Source organism: Puma concolor, chromosome C1 (genome assembly GCF_028749965.1).
Source record: "Puma concolor isolate L17-30 chromosome C1, mPumCon1.1.hap2, whole genome shotgun sequence".
Taxonomy (NCBI): domain Eukaryota; kingdom Metazoa; phylum Chordata; class Mammalia; order Carnivora; family Felidae; genus Puma; species Puma concolor.
In genome coordinates, this window is record NC_141674.1 from 32,018,006 (window position 1) to 32,039,187 (window position 21,182).

At 40.4% G+C, this 21,182-nt stretch overlaps 1 protein-coding gene across 18 annotated transcripts in view; it reads right to left on the reverse strand.

The window, feature by feature from the left end:
* Positions 1–21,182, reverse strand: part of SCMH1 (Scm polycomb group protein homolog 1) — a 187,893-nt gene that overhangs the window by 67,911 nt on the left and 98,800 nt on the right. For 15 of the 18 annotated variants that reach the window (XM_086716630.1, XM_086716632.1, XM_086716620.1 and 12 more), the window contains 2 exons: positions 20,748–20,836; positions 15,417–15,660 (listed from right to left, as the gene is read on the reverse strand). The exons of 2 other annotated variants lie outside the window; for them this stretch is intronic. In XM_086716630.1, the coding sequence (XP_086572756.1) occupies positions 15,417–15,660; positions 20,748–20,836 (333 nt within the window). The remainder of the gene's footprint in view (positions 1–15,416; positions 15,661–20,747; positions 20,837–21,182) is intronic. One more of the 18 variants, XM_086716631.1, reaches the window with a different exon arrangement.

The following is a 21,182-nucleotide window of genomic DNA, read 5'->3' on the forward strand; positions in this document are numbered from 1 at the left end:
AAGCTAGTTTTAAAATAAAAAAAATAAATAAATAAATTAAAAAAAAAAAAATCTCCCAGGAAGTTAACGACAAAGCCGGAGCTGGACCCATGGATATTTGAATATCTGATGTGTGATTCTGAAATACGCTGTGGTTTCTTCCTTCGTAAAATATATAGTAGTACTTACCTAAGGGGCTATTGTCAAGGTAACATGAAATAACACAGGATGGGACCACTACAGCACTGGCTGCATGGTATTCAATAAACATTAGCCTCTTTCCCTTCTGACTCTGGTGAACTGTTACTGTGCTGCTACATGGGAGGTTGAGGGGCAGAGCAGGTTGGAGAGGGTTGGAAACAAAAGAAAAGAGGACAGCAGCCAATGGGCCCCTCTGGCAGAACAGTACTTGCGATCCTGATGGTTTTGGGACCCGGCATTGCTGTTATAGCAGAAGATAACAGCCAATGGGAGTCCTGTCCGAAGACTAAAGTGGGCCCACTAAAGACTAAAGAGCACAAGACAGGCCATTGTCCTGTCTCCCTCTCCCCTGCTGTATGTGCTCATTCCTCTCACGCTGATAATTAGTATGAAACCATTCTAAAGCTTTCTACTTCATAGAGAGTAATTTGGGCCGTATCTGGGACCAGCTGCTTTTGGCGATGCACACATTAGCAGTAATTTCTGGCCTTTTAACCTAGTCCAAAGAAATGCCATGTCTTCACATGCTAGTTTTTAATCACTATGGGAACCTTCAGTTCTGCTCCAACTCTGGCAATCTGCAGTATGTCTAAGGATACAAAAGGGCAAGTATACTTTACCTAAAACAATGGATGTACAGTAGTTATTTTAGTGTCTTTGAAACAAAAGGTATGTTTAGACATCAAGGAGACCTGTCAGGAGCTGGCTCAGAGTGCTGTGCCTTTAAGGTTGGAAGAAATCGTATCTTTTGTCACAAATTCATCTGAACAACTGGTCTTCCTGATTTGCAACTGTTGACTGATTTCAGATTTAGTTTTCTAGTTTCTGTATCTGCTTATGCTTAGATCTGCCATATTCGGCTGACAACATGTCTATCTCTAACTTAGCATTTATTCCATTTATTTAGTTTGACATCAAGTCCATGATTTCCCCAGCATCTTATCTTAGACTGCTTCCAGTTCTACGATTCCCTAGCATTGAAAGATTAAAGGAAAGTGGTTTTAAAAGAGCACGGCTTTTCCCAGAGAAATTGTCCCTTGAATATTTCAAACTCACTTCTTTTGCTCCAATCCTGCCTGCCACTACCTTAAATATGATTCTCATCATCTCTTGCCTTAATCACTGAAATGGCCAACTAGCTGGTTTCCCAGCCTCTAAGTTACCCACTCCCACCATTACCTCTATCCCTTACCTGACAGGTCATAGGGATCTGTTTACAACACAAACATGATCATGTCACTGCTTTGGTTAAAGCACTTGAATGGTCTCTTCTTACTTGCTGGGTTAGGTCCCTCTGAACAGGCCCTGCTTCTTACCTTACCTCATCTGATTTTAGTTTTCTGACATATGCCCTGTGTGTCAGTTTTCAGGATTATCTCTCCCTGGCTTGTGCCTTGTACATGTGAGCTCCCCTCGAATGCCCCTTCCAAGCACTTCTTCAGGTGGCTATCAACTCTAAGTGTCCTTTGGCAAATAACACAAATCTCAAGAAGCCCTCCCCAACTTCCCTCTTTTCACCGATTCAATCTGAACGGCATTATTTTGAAACTTCATTTGTTTCTGGGCAACTCTTAAATATTTCACTCTAAGTTTAACAACAACTATTTTATAAGCACTTATGTAACACATAACTTACAAGTATTTATGTAATACACATAAACTTAAACTGTTTTAATATGACCCATGAAAGACTCTCCTTCTTTATCACCCTATGAAAAACACATATCATCTAATAGCAAACCCAAATAAAACTCGAAGAAGTGACTTACTCTTACTATGCATCAATTTCCTTGTTTATTAAAATAACAGCATCAGACTAGAATGACTAATCACTCACATTTTTTGGAGAGCTTAGAATGTGCTGGCTGTTGCTCTAATATATGAACTCATTTAACTCCTTACAACAACTCTGTGAGTAAGAAATATTATTGCCTCCATTTTACAGATGAAGAAACTAAGGCTAAGGGAGGTTAACATAAGTTGTTCTAAGTCACACAGCTAGTAAATCTCTAAAAAGATCCTTCTATTTTGGAAGTTCTATGAGAATTCTATGGTTCTAAAAAATATTCAAATCTAAACTAAATGCAGAAGAAAGTCAAATCAGCAACAATTGTTTCTACTTTACATTCTATTTATTCATATCTCATCTCCCCTAATGAAACTATATTCCCTGTTATACCTAGCATACTTGCGAATACACAGTAGGAACTCATTAAATATTTCTGAATAGACTGCTGAATTTTCCATTTTTAGCCTCATATATTACACTAAAAGGCCAGGTATAGGTCAACAGACATTACTGGGATAAGTAATAAGATAAAGGAAATCCAACTGCTTCTCCATGTTAATGTGGAAAATAAAATTAATTTTTATTTTATAAAAATTTATAATTTTTATTTTTATATAAATTTATAATTTTTATATAAATTTATAATTTTTATTATATATAAATATAATACTATTTAAAAATTTCAATAGGGTTGGGGCTAGCTCCTGCCAAGTTAAGCAAGATGAGAATATTATTTTATTTGAGATATAGTAACATAATTCTGAAAACAAAGACACACATAAACAAATGAAAGCCAAAAGAAGAAAAAGTGTGGTGATACACTGTCACTAAAAAGTACAAGTAACCAGGGACACCTGGGTAGCTCAGTAGGTTAAATGTCTGATTCTTGATTTCACCTCAGGTCATGATCTCACGGTTTGTGAGACTAAACCCTGAGTTGGCCTCTTCACTGACAGCGTGCAACTTGCTTGGAATTCCCTCTCTCCCCGCTCTTGGCCTCCCCCCACCCCCACCCTGTGTATGCTCTCTCAAAATAAATAAATAAACATTTTTTAAAAAGTACAAACGGGGCGCCTGGGTGGCTCAGCTGGTTAAGCGTCTGACTTCAGCTCAGGTCATGATCTCTCAGTTCATGTGTTTGAGCCCTGTGTTGGGCTCTGTGCTGACAGCTCAGAGCCCATGTCTCCCTCTCTCTCTCTCTGCCCCTCCCCTGCTCATGCTCTTTCTCTCTCTCAAAAATAAGTAAACATTAAAAAAAAAAAAAAGTACAAGTAACTAGATAGGCACTATAAGCCCTTATCCAAATAGGCTTCCAGGTGGTATAAAGCAGAGAGACAGGCTACTGAGAGCTATTCCAAGAGTGGGAAGAAAAGACAGGCAAACTTGCATGTATTCAAAATATCCTTGGGGGATCCTGCCCAGTGCCCCAGACGGCTTTCTTCTTCCCTTTTACTTCCATGAATGTTAAATTTCTTAGGAATATCTCAATTGGCCTAGTTGACTGCACAATTATATAATATATACAGGTGGCTCTACTCTACTCAATTATGAATGACTTCCCCTGTGAGAGCTACTGTATTTCATTTTCTATGACTGAACAGCTGGTTGTGACTAGCCTGGAAAATGGACTTCTTTTGTCCAGATGTACAGTAACTAGCTATTGGTGCTTTGAAGGGTCTATCTCCCACTCTCGATCCTTCTCCTTCTACCTCCAACACGTATCACAAACTCATCCCCACCTCATGAAAAAGGGCCCTGAAGTTTGCGGTAGGTGTCACCATGCATTTCCAAAATCACTGATGGAAACCTCTCACGTGAGAATCACACTTCACAATTCTCAAATTACTTTCACATTCATTAACTCAATCTCATTCACAATTATCTCAGACTCATTTACCTAATGGCTATCTCTAAACCTCATTTGAGGCACAAGAGAAATGAAGCGTGGTATAGTAGAAAAAACATGGATTTTGACGTTAGAAACCCATGGAGCTAGGTTCAGGTCCTTGCAAATCATTTAACCCCTTTGAGCTATGGGTTATTATTAGGTTTGGTTGAGATACTGCTTGAGGATGTGGATATGATAAGCACTGTGTCTGCTATAATTTAGGGACTTAACAAATTTTACTTCTTATTCCTGTTGGTAAACTTTCTGAGCTTCAGTTTCTTCCTATGTAAACCAAGGTCAAATACGGTAGTTCCCCTTTCTCCATGGTTCTGCTTTCCATGGTTTCAACTATCCATGCAGGCTGGAGGCAAATGATCCTTCTTCTGATGTACCAAAGTCTACAGTACCTAACACCGTCACAACGTCCCCTTTATTCACTTCATTTCATTAAGTAGGTATTTTATCATCTCACACCATCACAAGAAGGGTGAGTACAGTACAAGAAGATACTTAGAGACACCATATTCACATAACTTTAATTACAGTATTAAAACTGTTAATTAAAACTGTTCTATTAAAACTGTTCTATTAAATTAGTGTTAAAACTGTTCTATTAAATTAGTTCTATTAAATTAGTACTGATTGTTAATTTCTTACTATGTCTAACTTTACCATAGATACATATGTATAGGAAAAAGCATAATACATATACTGATAGGATTCAGTATCATCTGTGGTTTCCAGGCATCCACGGGGATCTTGGACTGTATTTCTGATAAGTGGATGGTGGGGGGAAGGGGGGATTATGATCCTGCAAACCCCGCAGGTGGTTTGGAACCTTCTATGTGGCACTGAAAAGGTTAACTTCCTTTCTTATTAAAAGGTGCTCACTGAACATCTTTCTAAACAACATTATAAAAGGTGGTTAGTTTAATGTAATACCAAAATAGTAGATACACAAAAGGTTAAGCATTTTTATGATCTACATTCTTTTCCATGGCAAGTTACAAATGAGACTGCCTTTAAAGTATACTCTGACTACTGACCATGGGTATGTGGGAGAACTCAGCTCTAAGGCAGGCTTCCATGTTTCTATTCAGCTGATACTATATGATCCCTATTGGTTTGAATGAAGAAAAGCTATCTTTGGGAAAGAGAAGGAATCCTCTTATCTAATGAAAACTTTTCCCGAGGAAAATACTTGGGTGTGTCACAACCTGGACAGTATGATAAAAAAGAACTGTAAAAGCACTTTCCAAATCTTGTGATTTATCATCCCTACCCTTCAGTAGCAGAGAAATTAAAAAAAAAAAAAAAAAAAAAAAGGTGCCAGAAAATCCTCCTTTCTAACATGGCCATTATGTCCTGAAGTTTGGTTCAACTTGTGCTAAACCTAGATAAGGGGTAATGGTAAGAAACTACTATAACCATTTTAAGTATATAAAAACAGAGGAAATGCAATCCCTCATTTTCAACATGCTAGGCAGTATAATGCTCTCTTAAGGGAAGCGAGAGTGCCAATCCTCTCTGCACTAGTCAGACCATCCCTGATGTGCGGAGTTTGCTCTGGGCACAACACGGTAAGCTGAAATGGGTCAAGAAGAGATCCAAGCTGAGGGGCTTAGAAACTATCCAATTTCAGATATAACTGAAGGAAAAAGGCCTGGAGGAACAAGAGTATCAAGAGGTGTCTGAAGAAGGCTTTGGGTGAAACAAGAAACAAAATTAGAGCCAAGCGATAGATACTGGGGGAGAGCAGATTTCAGCTCAAATTTAGCAAGAACACTTTTAGTCATTAGCGCTATCACAAATGAAAAATGTTCACCTCTGGGAGGTTATAATCTCCCTGTCTCTGGAAGAATTTGAGTAAGGGCTGGATATGTAGTTATGGGGACGCTCTCAGGGAGAGGCCTGAATTAGGTCGAGGGTTAAATTTGATAACTTCTGAAGTTCCCTCTAACCCTGAGATTCTAGACTTCTATGACTTTATTTACCTTCCTGACATCTTATATTTAATGTTAGGGCAAATAAATAAACCTTAACCAAAACAACTTCTAGATAGACGAGAACATGGCAACGAGTGACTCTGAAGCCTTCACATGTTGCGAAGATAAGCTCACGATGGATACAAGTTTCCCAAGATTCTGATTTTCACTTGAAAGTTTAAATTGATCATTTACAGCAAATGCTTATAGGTTGTCTTCTTTAAAGTGACCAGCTCACTTAATTTTGGAGAAAGAGTCTGCCAAATATCCAAGTCGGTTTTTCTTTTAATTACACATGATGTTCCATGAAAAAGTGGCTACTTTAGCTTGCAACTCAAACAATCCCACAAGTGCCTTTTCCTGAGACAACCATTATACTTGGATATGTTAAAGATGGAGAAACTGAACACACAGAGGTTATTTGAACCTAGATCGTTTGGTCTCTAAAGTTCATGCTCTTCCCACTATTTTACCTTGAAACTGATAAACAAGAGTGTATCCCCAAGTAAAGGAAGGAAGATAATGAACTAAACATGCCTACTTATAATAATGAAGGGTGTCAGAGTATTTTTGACTTCTAGGTTTCTCCAATAATCCTTAAGAGTCTTATTTGCCAAAAAAAATTCATTATCAGATCTCTCCTCTCTCTGGCAACAACACAGTATATGGAATTGAAAACTGATGTACAAAATGTTAAGTAAGCCCAACTTGTGTGTGTCTACATGACATAGAACATGAACAATGGGGGGAAAAAAGGAGCAGGGGGAAACCCATTTGGTTTACCAGTTTCCTGGACTGGGATCTTGTTTTCACTCACAGCAGTGTATCGTTGGCTTGGCATTGTAATTTAGAGGATGTGTTCTTTATTAGCTTTGCTCAACTTGGCTGGGTTCAGCTATGTGCTGCCAGCTGGGCTGATGCCAAGGCTGAAACTCCACTCCTCTAAATCAAGTTCACTTAATGCAGCATGGGTTGCCTCTTGTTCTGATCCAGCTCGGTTAACACTTTCGGTACTCCAGATCTAGCTCCTTCTTTCCTGCTGGACTCTAATTCCTACAGCATGGGGGGAAGACGTCTACAACTATAAAGATGTTTCATTTTTCCTGTGAGTTTTTAAACTGATAAATCTACAGAGAGTGGGGGAAAACAGGAAAATAAGACCGTGCATGACAGGACCACAAGCCAACTTTAAGAACCTTCTACTACTGACAAAGGAGTGACTGGCCTTAGCTGTTGAGGGTAATAGGCAAGAGGATTTGGGAGCAATTTCTGCAGGTGTAGGGCTATGTGTTCTCAGAAGATCTGTGAATGTGTCTGATGAAACCGAGGGCCCTCGGTGAAAGCACCCTGTGATGAAGCGCATGCTGGTCAGCCACACAGTCACACGAGCGCAGTCCAGCTTTCCATAGCGTAAGACAGTGAATCCCAAAAGCTTGAAACTCCTGCCTTCTTGCTGTATCACCCTCATACTCTTGCTTTTTCTTTGCTCTGTCAAAGAGTTTGCCAAGTTTTCCTCGTCTTCTTTCACATACATGGATGTTTATGGTGTACTTAGTAAGTCACTATTGAGATTACACCTGCAATATTTCCTGAAAAAAATCATATAATTAAGGGAGAAAATGTAACTACATAGAGTTTATATTATTGATTTCCAGTCCGGCTTTCCTAAAAACCACATACACTAGGGGATTTTGCTGGGGCGCCTGGGTGGCTCAGTTGGTTGAGCGTCCGACTTCGGCTCGGGTCATGATCTCACAGCTTGTGAGTTCGAGCCCCGCGTCAGGCTCTGGGCTGACAGCTCGGAGCCCAGAGCCTGCTTCGGATTCTGCGTCTCCCTCTCTCTCTCTGACCATTCCCCGCTCACGCTCTGTCTCTCTCTCTCTCAAAAGTAAATAAACGTTAAAAAAATTTTTTTTTAACTAGGGGATTTTGCAAGTTGATATGTACTGATGCTGGCACATAGTAGGTGTTCAATAAAAGGCTGCCAAAGAAAACTACATGGGTCTAAGAATTCTAAAGAAAACAGTAGGTGTGGTCAAATCTATGAACTGTTTAAGTCACATCTCACTACTTCCAGGAGTTTGACAGATGCCAGTTGTTTCATTACATGTGCCAAAAAACTGCTACCATTCTCAGGCATCTGTGGCTGGTGAAGGCAAGGGAACTGGGCAGAGCCGAAGGGGCAGCTTATGGGAGCTGGAAGAGAGGTATGGGACAGGACTTTAATGTCCTTTAGGCAGACATAATTACAATCAGTGGGAGAACCTAGATCCCCGCTTCATAATCTAGTGTCTCATGTCACTGCCCCATTTTCCTATTTCTATTTGTGTACCATCAGCATACAATCAAGAGAAAGCCTCATCTCATAAATACATGTATGTTTTTGGACCAAAATAGAGCATTTAAACACTTCTGGCACAGTTTTCTTGAGATGTCCAGGCATCTAATTCAGATGGGACCCATAGCAGGCATCTCCCTGCGCTACCTGGTGCATAGCACATGAGCACATGCTCATTTTCTTTCAATTACTCACTCAACCTGGGAAGCAGGCACCTGTCTCTAACCTCCACCAAGCCTAGCACCACCAAAAGTGTGGCTCTACAACTGTCGGCCACACGGATGAATAAAGGCTGGAGTTTCTAGATGTGAGTAGAGTACAAGGCCACATCTGCGATGATGACAGGGATTGTGTGTGTGTGCATGCACACGTGTGGAGGAGGGAGGAAACGGCATATTAAATAAAGGCGAGGCCTGGAATTAGGATATCTGAGAAGGTAAAAAGGAAAACAGCCAAACAACCAAGTAGCTGTCCTCATTAAGGGCACCAAAAAAATTTGTTTCGCTCGTTGATCAATGTGCCCACACTGCTCGTGACATAGTGAACACGCCTTCTCAGAGATAGGCACGGCATGTTGGTTGCCAGAAGTTTCCTATGGAGAGGACGCTCTCCTGCTTGCTGTGGCTGAGTAGCAAAAGAAGTTGGATGGAAGGGCAGGTGCAGAGCTGCACAAATGTTTCTGGAGACGAGTGGCCTTTGCCATCCTGACTTTTGGCCATAAGGTTTCCAAAATTTATAAGACAGAACGTAGTTTAAATGGATTTCACTCTGCTGTGAAAATGGGAGTAGGACTCTCACTTTGGTAATTAAGGGAGTAGTGGCTTTAGATGTTGATGAACAGAAATGGAATCAGAACATTCAGCGTGATCTACTTCACTCAGCAAATTATTACTGAGTAACTACCAGGTGCCAAGTGCTGGGGAGATGAAGATGAATAACTTAGTTCCATTTAACAGGGAGTCCAGGCAGTAAGAAACCCTAACTTCCTAGACAAAATGAAAAGGAGAATTTTAGCTTTCTCATTAAGGCTTATACGGAAAAACTAGCAAAATTTCCGTGTTGTAGGGGTAATTATTTGTTAAAGAAGTAAAGTAGTTGCGACAGGTGTTCGACTGTAAGAACTCATATTTTGGGTTCTTTATTCAAAGAATATGTCCCCCCCCCCCCCCCCCCCCCCGCCAATCTTTTTATCCTTTTCACCACAATGTCACTGCCTCAATTCTTTCACTGGCATATTATAACAGCTTGTTAATAGGCACATCTGCCTCCACCTTCTGGAAGCCACCTATCCTTTCACTGTTACCAGAATGGTCTTCTAAAACACAAATCTGACCAGCGACTCTACAAAGCCCATTCAATGTCTCTCACTGCTTTTAGGGCAAAGACCCCAATCTTTAAAACAGTCTAAAAGGGCTCTTCTCCAGCCTTTCCGCTTTCCATTCCTCTCTCTCCATGCTACAGTCTAGTTGTCTAAGCATCTTTCAGTTCCTCAACACATTTTTTTTTTTTTTTTTTTTTTAATCTTGGGCCTCTACTTCTCTGTTTCCATGGCTACCTAGAATTTTTCTTCCGGTTTCAGTCTGATGTCACTTTCTTTGGAAGCCTCCTCTGACCTCCACCTTCTAGTCTTCAAACTAGGTAGGGGCCCTTCTGTACTTTATCACTTTGAAGCTGTAATTTTCTATTTGTCTATACACTCCCCAAACTGTAAACTCTAAAGGCAGACGCTCCCTCAATTAAGCCAATGACTAGCACTCAGCTGTGGCTTAGGGCTTAGAACTTGAATGAATGGACGGATGGCTGAAGAAAATCAACCCATTAGTTGACCTACGTGCTGTGTACATGCTGTGACCTACAGTTTAGCCTGGCTTGTGTTATTCTCGCCTCTACCCCGGTTTTTCCGTGTACAGTTTAGGATTACAATTTAACCAATCCTCTTTCTGACCCAGAATCCCAAAGTGGCTATAGTATAGTTTCCTAGATAGTTTTATAAGAGGAAGAGGCCATCCATAAAGTATGGAAAATACTTTTTAAATGTTTCACAGAAACAATGTGAAGAGATATTCTGAAAGTTGTGTTTTGAAGCATCAAATTCTTACTCTCTAGACTAGAGTAAAACTACTATTCCCCTCAACCATAGCACCGAGTCAGATTATGAAGCATTCTCTTTGTATGATGCCACAGGTAGAAGGGGTGGAATGAAAAGGTAGAGGAGGCCCGGCTGACCTTTTACTCCAACAGGTGTGCTCAAGGGCAGCACCTCTCCTGGACCCCATATTTGTATCAGCATATTGAGAGCAGCCAGACCCAGTTACACTATGAAGTCACAAGAACTTGGGAATATAATCCAGACAGCAACATATTAATTTATAATAAAAACGTAAATGCGCGGTAGCTCACAGCTCACATTCTCTTCCTACTGTAAAAGTTGCATAGGAAGCTAAACTGTAATCTAAAATGGGCTCACCCAGATTGAAATCAGTGTGCATGTCAGGATGGTGAGAAGCCTAGTTAAGCGTTACAGTCGAGCCAAATGGACCGAACTCTCTGTTTTTTAAAGTTTAAAAAGTAAAACTTGCCTGTTTCAGTTTTATGTTAAGTCACACACAAAAAAAGTGATGAGCTTAAAAAACAAAAACAACGCTTGCCTTTTATAACCAAGTACCCTGGATTAGCTGTAAGCTTTGTATTTGCTCTTATGACAGTTGGCTGGGCGCCAGGAGTTTAAGAGCTAAAAAGGATTACTACCTCTTAGCAGAGGAGAAAACGGCCAGGGTGCAGGAGTCCCTGAGAGAGGCAGAGCCCTAGGTGGCTGGAGGGCAGAGCAAAGTGGTAGGTGAGCCGGACCCAGAATCGAGCAGGAGACAGTCACAGGGGTCCCTTGTTACCCATCCCCAGGAGCAGGAATGGACAGTATCACAAGGGTGGGAGGGCCATCGAGGGTCACCTAGTTCAACCTCTCATTAGGAATCACTTGCTCACAGACAGAAGTTTGTGGCCCAGCTGGGACTAGACCCTCGTTCAAAGCTCTGATACTCCCCAACACTGCTTCTTTCCTATTTCGTATCAGGATCTGGAAGCCAAAATCCAGGGTCTCAAACGAAGCTTTGAAGAAAGCCTGAAGGAGAATGGGGAGAGTACAGGGGGGACATGTGTGAAGGCAATATGGCTCTAAATGGCCTTGACAGCTGGTCCTACTGGAAGATCTCCATGACTTCTCCCTCTAGACTCAAATATCAACAGAACTAAGTCACTTAATCCTCTGAAATTTATTTTTCTCAAAAATAAAATGTATCTGAAAATAATTATGCCTAGTTGAGAGTTACCAGGAATATAAAGTGAAATAACGCATGTAAAAAACACTGAATAAAATCGGTGTTTTTTCCTATTTGCTGAGAGCAAGAAACAATCTCATATTACTTTGAATTTTTACCATTTGCACACGAATGGCCAGAAGGTAGGAAGGGAGGAGGAGACAGCATGATTAGAAAGAGAACAGGCTTACACAGAGAGAACATCTTGTTTTGAGAAAAGAATTGAGTAACCACATTTTTTCCACATTGGATCACTTGCGCCCTAGCCAGGACACTGAGGTGGCTGAAGTTCTGCTGTTACTGAACAGCCACACTGGAGAACCTACGGAGGGGGAGGGGAGGGGGGCAAGGGAACTGTTGGAGGAACCCTGGCTGCTGGAATGATGGCCAAAGGATCTGGTCTGGAAATGCCAACCAGAAGAAGGTCTCTCTCCACCTCTGAGCCATCTGCTGATCTGGTCATCTGCTGTTAAAAATCGCAGCTGTCCCCAGATACGCAAAGAGGAGGATGAAAACAGTCAGCAAACGCCTCTGGAAGCATCAACCACATAGTCGTATTTCTTATCAGCATGGTGCCCAGTCACAAAGGAATACCTGCCCAGCAACTCCTGGACACAAAGACTCCCTGGTCTTGTGGCTGTGGAGAAACGCTACGAGATTTACAGTAAGCATGATGAAATTGCCTAGGCAAGAAAGTGAGAAGACCAACCTACTCACTGAACATAGCCAGGAGCACCGAGGTTTATCCTACTTGTCTCAAGTAAGCAAAAATGACTCCGCTACTATCTCCAAGGCACTTCTCTTCTCCCTGCTTCCACAGAAGATACTGCCTCACAGGGCTTGCCGAGGGACAGCAACGGGTTGTTTCTCATAGCAATCTCAGGCGCTTGTTTCTTGAAGCATATGGAGGAATAGCACTTTCCTGAGGCAAGAAGTGTGTCTGACCGCTGCCCTGCCCCATCTCAAGTTTTCCCCACCCCAGTGCCACCAACCTAATCCCAGCAACTCTCCCCTCTTCCTCGTCCACAGTCAGCACAGCACAATCCATTCTCCATAAGCAGTCCGAGGGAGTTTTCAAATAACAGCTTTATTGATATATACTTCATATGCCATAAGCTTCACCCCTTTAATGTGTACAATTCGGTGTTTTTAGTAGATACACAGATGTGCAAACACCTTCCCGATCTAATTGCAGAGAATATTTACCATATTGATCAAAGTGACCTCCCATTTCCCTCTCCCCCGTGCTACTGACAACCACTAATTTACTTTTGTCTCTGTGTTTTTGCCTCTTCTGGATAGCCCATACAAAAGCAATCATGCCACGTGTGGGCTTTTGTGATTGGCTTTTTCCTCTCAGTCTCATGTCTTTTAAGGTACATCTGTGGTGTAGTCTGTTTCAGGACTCATTCCTTTTTATTGCCAAACAAGATTTCATATGAATATACCACCTTTTATTTATCTGTTCATCACATGATGAACACTTGGGCTATTTCCACTTTTTGGCTACAATGAATAATGTTGTCATGAACATACATGATACATTTTTCTATGGACATGTTTTCCGTTCTTTTGGGTGTATACCCATGAGTGGAATTGCTAGGTCACGGGTACCTCCATGCTTAATACTTTGAGTAACTTCCAAACTGTTTCCAAAGTGGCTGCACCATTTTACAATCTCACTAGCCATGTATCCAATTCCTCCACATTCTCACCAACACTTGTTATTGACTTTTGATTATATCTTACCCATGGATGTGAACCGGTATCTCCTTGTGGCTTTGATTAGCATTTCCCTAATGGCTAACGACATGGGAGTATCTTTTCAAGTGCTTATGGGCCTTTTATATTATCTTCTCTGCAGAAATGTCCATTCAAACCCTTTGCCCATTTTTTAATTGGGTTGCCTTTTTTATTGTTGAGTTGAATTCTGGATACAAGCGCAAGTGACTTTTTAAAAGTAAATCGGATCTTGTCACTCCCCTACATAGTACCCTCTAACAATTCCCCACATGTTTAGAATAAAATCCAAATTCTCACTCTGGCTTTCCAGGTCCTACAGGGTTTTGCCACTTTCCTTCCCACACAGCACTCTAGAGTAGGAGCAGTCTTCTCTCTGCCCCTGAAACACATATGCTCACGCACATCTCAGCACCATGATATGTATGCCCTGTCCTTGCTTGGAATTCTTTCTGATCATTCAATTCAAATATCACCTTTTCAGACAAATTTTCCTGAAAAGAAATTGTATCTAAACAATCTCCTCCCAGGGTGCCTGGGTGGTTCAGTGGGTTGAGCATCTGACTTTGGCTCAGGTCATGATCTTACAGTATGTGGGTTTAAGTCCCGCAATGGGCTCTGTGCTGACAGCTCACAGCCTGGAGCCTGCTTCGTAGTCTGTGTGTGTGTGTGTGTGTCTCTCTCTCTCTCTCTCTCTCTGCCCCTCCCCCACTTGTGCATGCTCGCTCTCTCTCTCTCAAAAATAAGTAAACATTAAAAAAAATAATCTCCTCCCTCTGCCAAGAGGAATGAGGAAACTTTTGAGCATGATGGATATGTTCATTATCTTGATTGTGGGTCATGGTTTCATGGATGCACACATATGTCAACACTTTTCAAATGGTATATTTTAAATATGTGCCGTCTGTTTCACTTGTCTTACACTTTGATAAAGTGTTAAACAAAAAACCCCTTCTCAGTCCACCTTTGCTGCCACTATTTCATTATACTTTATTCCTGAGGAGAAACTGGATCTGAAATCATCTTGTTTATTTCGTGATTTCGATGTTTATCACCTATCTCATCCCACTAGAATAGAAGTTCCAGGAGGGCAGAAGTGTTTTTCATCCTTGTAACTGCTGTATCTTCAGCTTGGCTCACAGTTAAGTGCTCAATAAATACCAGGCTAACTGAATGAATGAAACTGACAGAGGTTTAGAAAAGGGACTGACAGACAATAGGAAGGGTGACTTTCTACGCCTTCAGATTAACTAGCACTTTTAGACTTCAGGGATGAGATTCTTAGTATTTCTTCTATTTAGAGCAGCTATCTCAAATTCTATTCTGGATGATGTCCAACACCATCATCATTAGAAACATAATTTACTGTTCAATTACTCTGTGGCACTATTCTAGCATTTTATATATACTCTTCCATTAGTAGTGGTTATTTTTATAATAATAGCATTATAATACCAATAATGTGGCATATTATATATTATCTAGTAATTATAATAAATATAATACAGGATGTAATAACTATAAGAGCAGCAGTAATATAATAAAAACATTTGTTTAGCACTTGCTATTTGCCAGATATTATGTAAGCACTTTACCCATATCATCTCATTTATTCCTCACAATAACTTTATGAAGCAGGTGTTCTTTTACAGACAGAGAATTTGAGGTTTAGAGAGGCAAACTAACTGCCCAAAGCCACACGGCTGGCAAAAAAAAAAAAAAAAAAGGCAGAGCTGGAACTCAAACCTAAGTCTACTCTGCTTCAAAGTTCATGCTTTTCCCATTGTGCTACGGTGCTTCTCCAGTATCCTGATGCCACACTGCTACTCCAGCTCATATGCAAAGCCCCTGGGACCCGAGAGAGAGGTGCACCTTGAGACAATCAATGCTACTCAAACTCTGAAACAGGTTAGGAACAAAAGTGACAGGGAGGAAAAGCTAGTTGCCTGAGAATAAACTACGATATTTAGAGTAAGGAACTTTTACTTTATCCCAAACTCCACATCTAGCTTCCTTGGACATTAAATTCTTATTGTTCCTGATTGCTCTCGGGTAGACACTGGTGTTTACCTAAGCTGCCTACTAGTGAGGTTTACTGAAGATACGCTGACCGTGGGAGACCCAGGTAACCTCCCTTACCAACCTGGGTCCTGATTTCAAGAGCTCAAGGATGAGCCTTTACCTTTAGTGCCAGGTGGCTGTAGGTTGTCTCCAGTCAGGGAACACCAGCCCACAGGGAAGATGTCCCGGGAGTCGAAGCGGCACCAGTAGTCAAAGGCCCCTCGCCACCCATCAAAAGTGACAAGCACCTCTGAGCCCCGCACCTCCCCAATAGTGGCTGGGCAAATGAAATGAGGGTTCTTCCTGTCCACAGCTTCTAGCTTCATTCCCATTTTGAAGAAGTTGTGGGAAGGCGAGGGTGGTTCCTAGATGAGAAACAGAAACATACAGACCTAGATGCAAACACAGAGTCTGTGTGCCCCAAGAGACTGCTACCAAATTTGGAACGATGAAAAAGTCACTGGCTGCTACCGAAGATTTATAATGAAAGTGTAGTCTTTCTTTTAAATGAATTTCAGAGTATACCAAAGTATTACTTTTTATGTCCTGACATTTTACCATTTTGATTCTGATTTTTTTTAAGAAATAAAAGGTAACATTTTTAAAGCTGAATCCCTTTTGTGCCCATTCCTCATGCATGTTTTCATACTTTACTATGTATGTATGTGTGTGGGTGTATATATACATATATGTGTGTATATATATATATATATATATATATATATATATGCATCCATTTGCATACTTCAAAATTTTATATAAATGGTATTATACCATACATATCATTCTACAACTTTTTTGTGTGTGGTTAATGTTACACTTTTGAAATTTACCTATGTTGATAAATTTAGCTCCAATATATTTCAAGTGCTAATAGTTCATATTCCATTATATGTATATATCACAACATATTCATTCTATTCAGATGGACATTGAAGATCATTTCTAATTGTTCACTGTTTCAAGAGTTTCAGTGACCATTCTTGCACTTGTTCTTTTGCACACATGTGGAAGGGTTACTTTAGGGTATGTAAGTAGGAGTAGAATTGCTGGATTATAGGACAGATATATACATCCTATGCTTTATTAAGTATTGTCAAATTGCCCTCCTAAGTGCTCGTAACATTGCTCACTCTGTCCAACGGTGTGGATCTGCAGTGTAGTTGCAAAGATAAAGTTCTCAAAAAGTGTTATACACTCTATTCTTTCTCTGGTCTTACACTCTGATCCTGCACCAATAACAGGGTCTTACTAACATGGTCTTATTAAATGGGTATCTGGTAGAAAAAGTCCCCTACTTTGTCATTTTTTAGTATGTTTTTGGCTATTCTTTCTCCCTGATCTTTCATTATGAATTTCATATGATCTTTTGTATGAAAGCTGATACCATGGAATCAGCTTTTCAAGTCCAGAGAAAACCCCTCTTTGGATTTTGAGTGGAATCCCAATGAATTTATAGATTAATTTAGAAAGAAATAACCTTTGTATAAATGATATTTAGCCTTCTCATCCATGAACATAATAGTCTTTTCCATTTAAGTATTCTTTAATGTAGATTTTTAATATAGATTTTTAATTTTTCTTTATAAGTATCTCATGCTTTTATTAACATTTTCTAGGCATATTATTTTATTGTTATCATAAGTGCTATCTTTAAAAATTTTTAGGGGCGCCTGGGTGGCTCAGTCGGTCGAGCGTCTGGCTTCGGCTCAGGTCATGATCTCATGGTTTGTGAGTTCGAGCCCCGTGTCGGGCTTTGTGCTGACAGCTCAGAGCCTGGAGCCTGTTTCGGATTCTGTGTCTCCTTTTCTCTCTGCTCCTCCCCTGCTCGTGCTCTGTCTCTCTCTCAAAAATAAATAAACATTAAAAGAAAAAAAATTAAAAAAAAATTTTTATTTTCAAGCCACTTGCTGCTGTTAAATAGAAATGCAACTGATTTATTTTTCTTTAAAAAATTTAATGTTTATTTATTTCTGAGACAGAGAGAGACACAGAGACAGAGACAGTGTGAACAAGGGAGGGGCAGAGAGCAAGGGAGACACAGAATCCGAAGCAGGCTCCAGGCTCCGAGCTGTCAGCATAGAGCCTGACGCAGGGCTCAAACCCATAAACTGTGAGATCACCACCTGAGCCTAAGTCAGATGCTTAACCGACTGAGTCACCCAGGCGCCCCTGCAACTGACTCTTAAAAACTGATCAGCTTGGGGCCCCTGGGTGGCTCAGTCGGTTAAGTGTCTGACTCTTGATCTCAGCTCAGGTCATGATCTCACTGTGAGATCAAGTCCCGCATCGGGTTCTGCACTGACAGCATAGGGCCTGCTTGGACTCTCTCTCCTTCTCTTTCTGCCCCTCCCTGGCTCACAAGTGGCACACACATGCACTCTCTCTCTCAAAACAAATAAACCTAAAAAAAAAACCAAAAAACAAAAAACTTATCAGCTGATTTAATACCGAGTAGCTTATGCTGATACACCAATTTCCTTGTCTGCTTTATTGATCAATTACTGAGTGACATATACTGAAATATTCGTCAACAACTGTGGATTTTCCAATTTGTCTAAATTCTGTCAAATTTTGCTTTCATATCTGAGGCACTGTTTTTCAGGAGCATGTACTTTTTTTTATTAGATTGTGGCCTCTTTAATGAAGTCTTTCAGCGACAAAGTCTCCTTTGCCTAATGTCAGTATAGTTAGCATTGGCTTTCTTGACAAAGATTTGCCTGGTGTGTCTTTTCCTTCCCTTTCAACATTTGGTGTATATTTTAGCAGGGTCTCTTATAAACAGCATAGAGCTAGATTTAAAAACAATCTAATGGGTATCTGACTGAACTGATGAGTTTAACCTTTTTTGCGATAACTGAGATATTTAAATTTATTACAATTATCTTGCCTACATTTCTATGTAACTTGATTTTTCTGGGTTCCTTTTTCTCCTTTACAGTAAATTGAATTTTCTTCCCTTTTTACCCCCTCCATTGATTCAGACGTTAACCATTCTATTTAGAATCTTTTAGCAGATTGCCTTGAGACTGTAGCTGTGTAGTTGACATAATTCAGTCTAAAACTCATTATATGTACAGTCCCAAACAATCTCTACTCCTGAAATTTACCTACTCCTGAGTTAATAGGTATTTGATAATTTAGTTCCACATTGTTATTATACTTAGTTTATACAGTTACAGGCACTGCTTGCTTAGTTTTACCCACATGTTAAGCAATCTTTCCTCATCACTATTACGTCCATTCTTATTTTCTGGGTTCAATGATCCTCCTCCTGAAATAGATTTTTCAGTTGTTCTTTCAGTGGCTGAAAGTATCTACTTGTACTAGTTTGTTTGGAAATGTCTTGGTTTTGTATTTGTTCTGAAATAATAGTACAGCTAGATATAAAATTCTAGGTGGACAATAATTTTATTCTCAGTACTTGGAAGATACTGTTCTATGATCTTTTGGTTTGTACGGTTGCTGTCTGGAAATGTGCTGTCACGCTACCTGTAACCCTCTGGAAGGTACCCTGTGTGATTACTTGCTCGGATCTTTTCTCTGGACTTCAATTAATACTGTGATGTTTTAAGGTATGTATTTGCCTTTATTGCACACTCTGGAAAATTCTGTTAATACCTTCTTGAATATTCCTATTCTCTATTCTTTCTAATTAGTCTTTCCGAAGTTTGTGTTCAGCATACGTTGGACCTTCTAGTATTATTCTCCTGGTCTCTTTTCCTTAATGTTTTCTACCTCTTTATCTCTCTGTGCTGCATTCTGGGGAAATTCCTTACATACATCTTTCAGTTAATTCTTCTTTATCTAAGTCCTAGTTTCTTATATACTTACCTACTAATTTGTACTTTTAACCATTAAGTTTCATTTCAATTTTTTAAAATATTTTTAAAAATAGGGTTTTGTACATCTCTCAACTTTTAAATTCCTTCTTTTTGTTCCTTAATCATTTTCAAATACTTAATTTATAATCTCTACCTGCTATTTCTATTATCTGGAAGCCCTTTGGTTATAGCCTTACTGTTTTGTTGGGTCCACTGATGTCTCATCATGTTGGGTTTATTCTGAGAGTATTTGAGGGCTCTGGAATTCTGAACAGAATACTCCTCTTCAGTGGTGCTTCGCCTTTGGGACTCCTATGGCATTGTGTTGAAAGCAACCAAACCCTCTAGAGAGACTTTGGGTTTGCTTCTGCAGGCACTCAGAAAGAGCTCCATACAGCCCTGAAGTTCCTAGACAACACATGCGGTGTATCTGGACTTGCACGGGTTAGGCTGATTTATCAGGGGCAGTGACTCCCATTTGCATCCCACTGCAGAGCTGAGGCAGACACCTTCCTCAGCAGTATCAACAGTCTTTTCACTAGGAGGGACCACCTGAGGGACCTGACCTACTTGTCTGCGTGGCAGTCTCAGGGCCTGTTTCACTGCCCTGCGCAGGCCCAAGTGCTCATCTATCCTACCACGGCTGCTAAAAGACAAGATCCTTAGAAAGTGAGACTGGCAAAGCCCCTTAAGGGACCTGCAGGTACGGTACGTCACACTTAACACTGGTTCTCCTTCTTCATTCTGGCCTCTGGAGAGTTTTCTAACTTTCTGGTAGCTCAGCAAAGCATTTAAAAGAATATTTGTGGGTCTCCCTCCCCCCGCCCCACCACCAATTTGATATATTCTATAGCGAAAGGGTTTCTAGGTTGCCCAGTACACTATATTCCGGGAACCAAGGTGCTCTTAGGGTTTAGACTTAACTAGCAGCATAGGCAACTCTAGTTCAGGCCCCTTGACCTCATTAAAAGAGTTCAGCTGAGAGCAGACCGACTGCCTCATCCTTTGGGAGACAAGAAAGGATGGATACGGGTTCTACATCCCTGTTCCACCACTCACTAGCCATGTGATCTTGGGCAAGTTCTTTATTCAAAAGTATTCATTTTCTTAGCTGTTAAGTGGAAATCATAATTCTTGCTTCAGAAAGTTAACTGTGAATATTAAATGAGATGGTGTATATCAACTCCAAACATCCTGTAGACACTCAAAAAGTAGTCTCCTTCCTTTCTCTCTGTTTAGCATATGGAACTTAGGGAATTCCAAGATCTAGGATAAGAAGAGCTCCATTAGATTTATATCATATTTTATGTTTTATTGATAAACACATTTTAACTTCCTAACGATCCTGTGAGGTAGACAGACTCCCACTCACAGATGAGGACAAAAGGACATAGCTTATTAATGGTGGAGCTGGGACCCAAAAACCAGAAATCCTAACTTACGGTGTAATTTCCTCCAGGGATCCTTGCTGCTTCATAAGGTACTAAAAAATCCTTCCACTGAACTAGTTTCTGAGAAGGCATCCTCAGGCCATAAATATAAAGTAGACATCAGGGGCTTAGTAAATGAAAGAATGTAAGCATTTGACCTTAGCAGTCTGCAGTGGTGATATCTGAAGGACACCATACCTTGTGGAAAATCCTGATGGGAGCCATCTCTGCTCCATTTAGTGTCTTCAAAAGGAACATGGGCCAAGAAGAGGCATTCAGCCGAAATCCTGCAGCAAACATAATGGGCGACAGATAAAAAAATAGGTTTCAAAGGGACTGGTGATACCAAGTTTTCCCTTTGGAATCCAGCTACTCCTGCCACAACCTATGCTGTGATAGTTACAGAGTCACAGACTGTTAGGAAAGGACTTACAGGTTAAATAGAAGAAATGCCTCATTAGACAGACATGGAAATGAGGCACGTGAGAGGGAATGTAACTTGCCCAAGGTAATGTTGCAAAGTAAGTAGTGGAACAAAATCCCCAACCAAGTTTTCGGGCTCTACGACAAGTATTATAAAATATGTATTATAATGTCTAAAAATCTTTCCTTGACAAGTCCAAAAGAGATGTG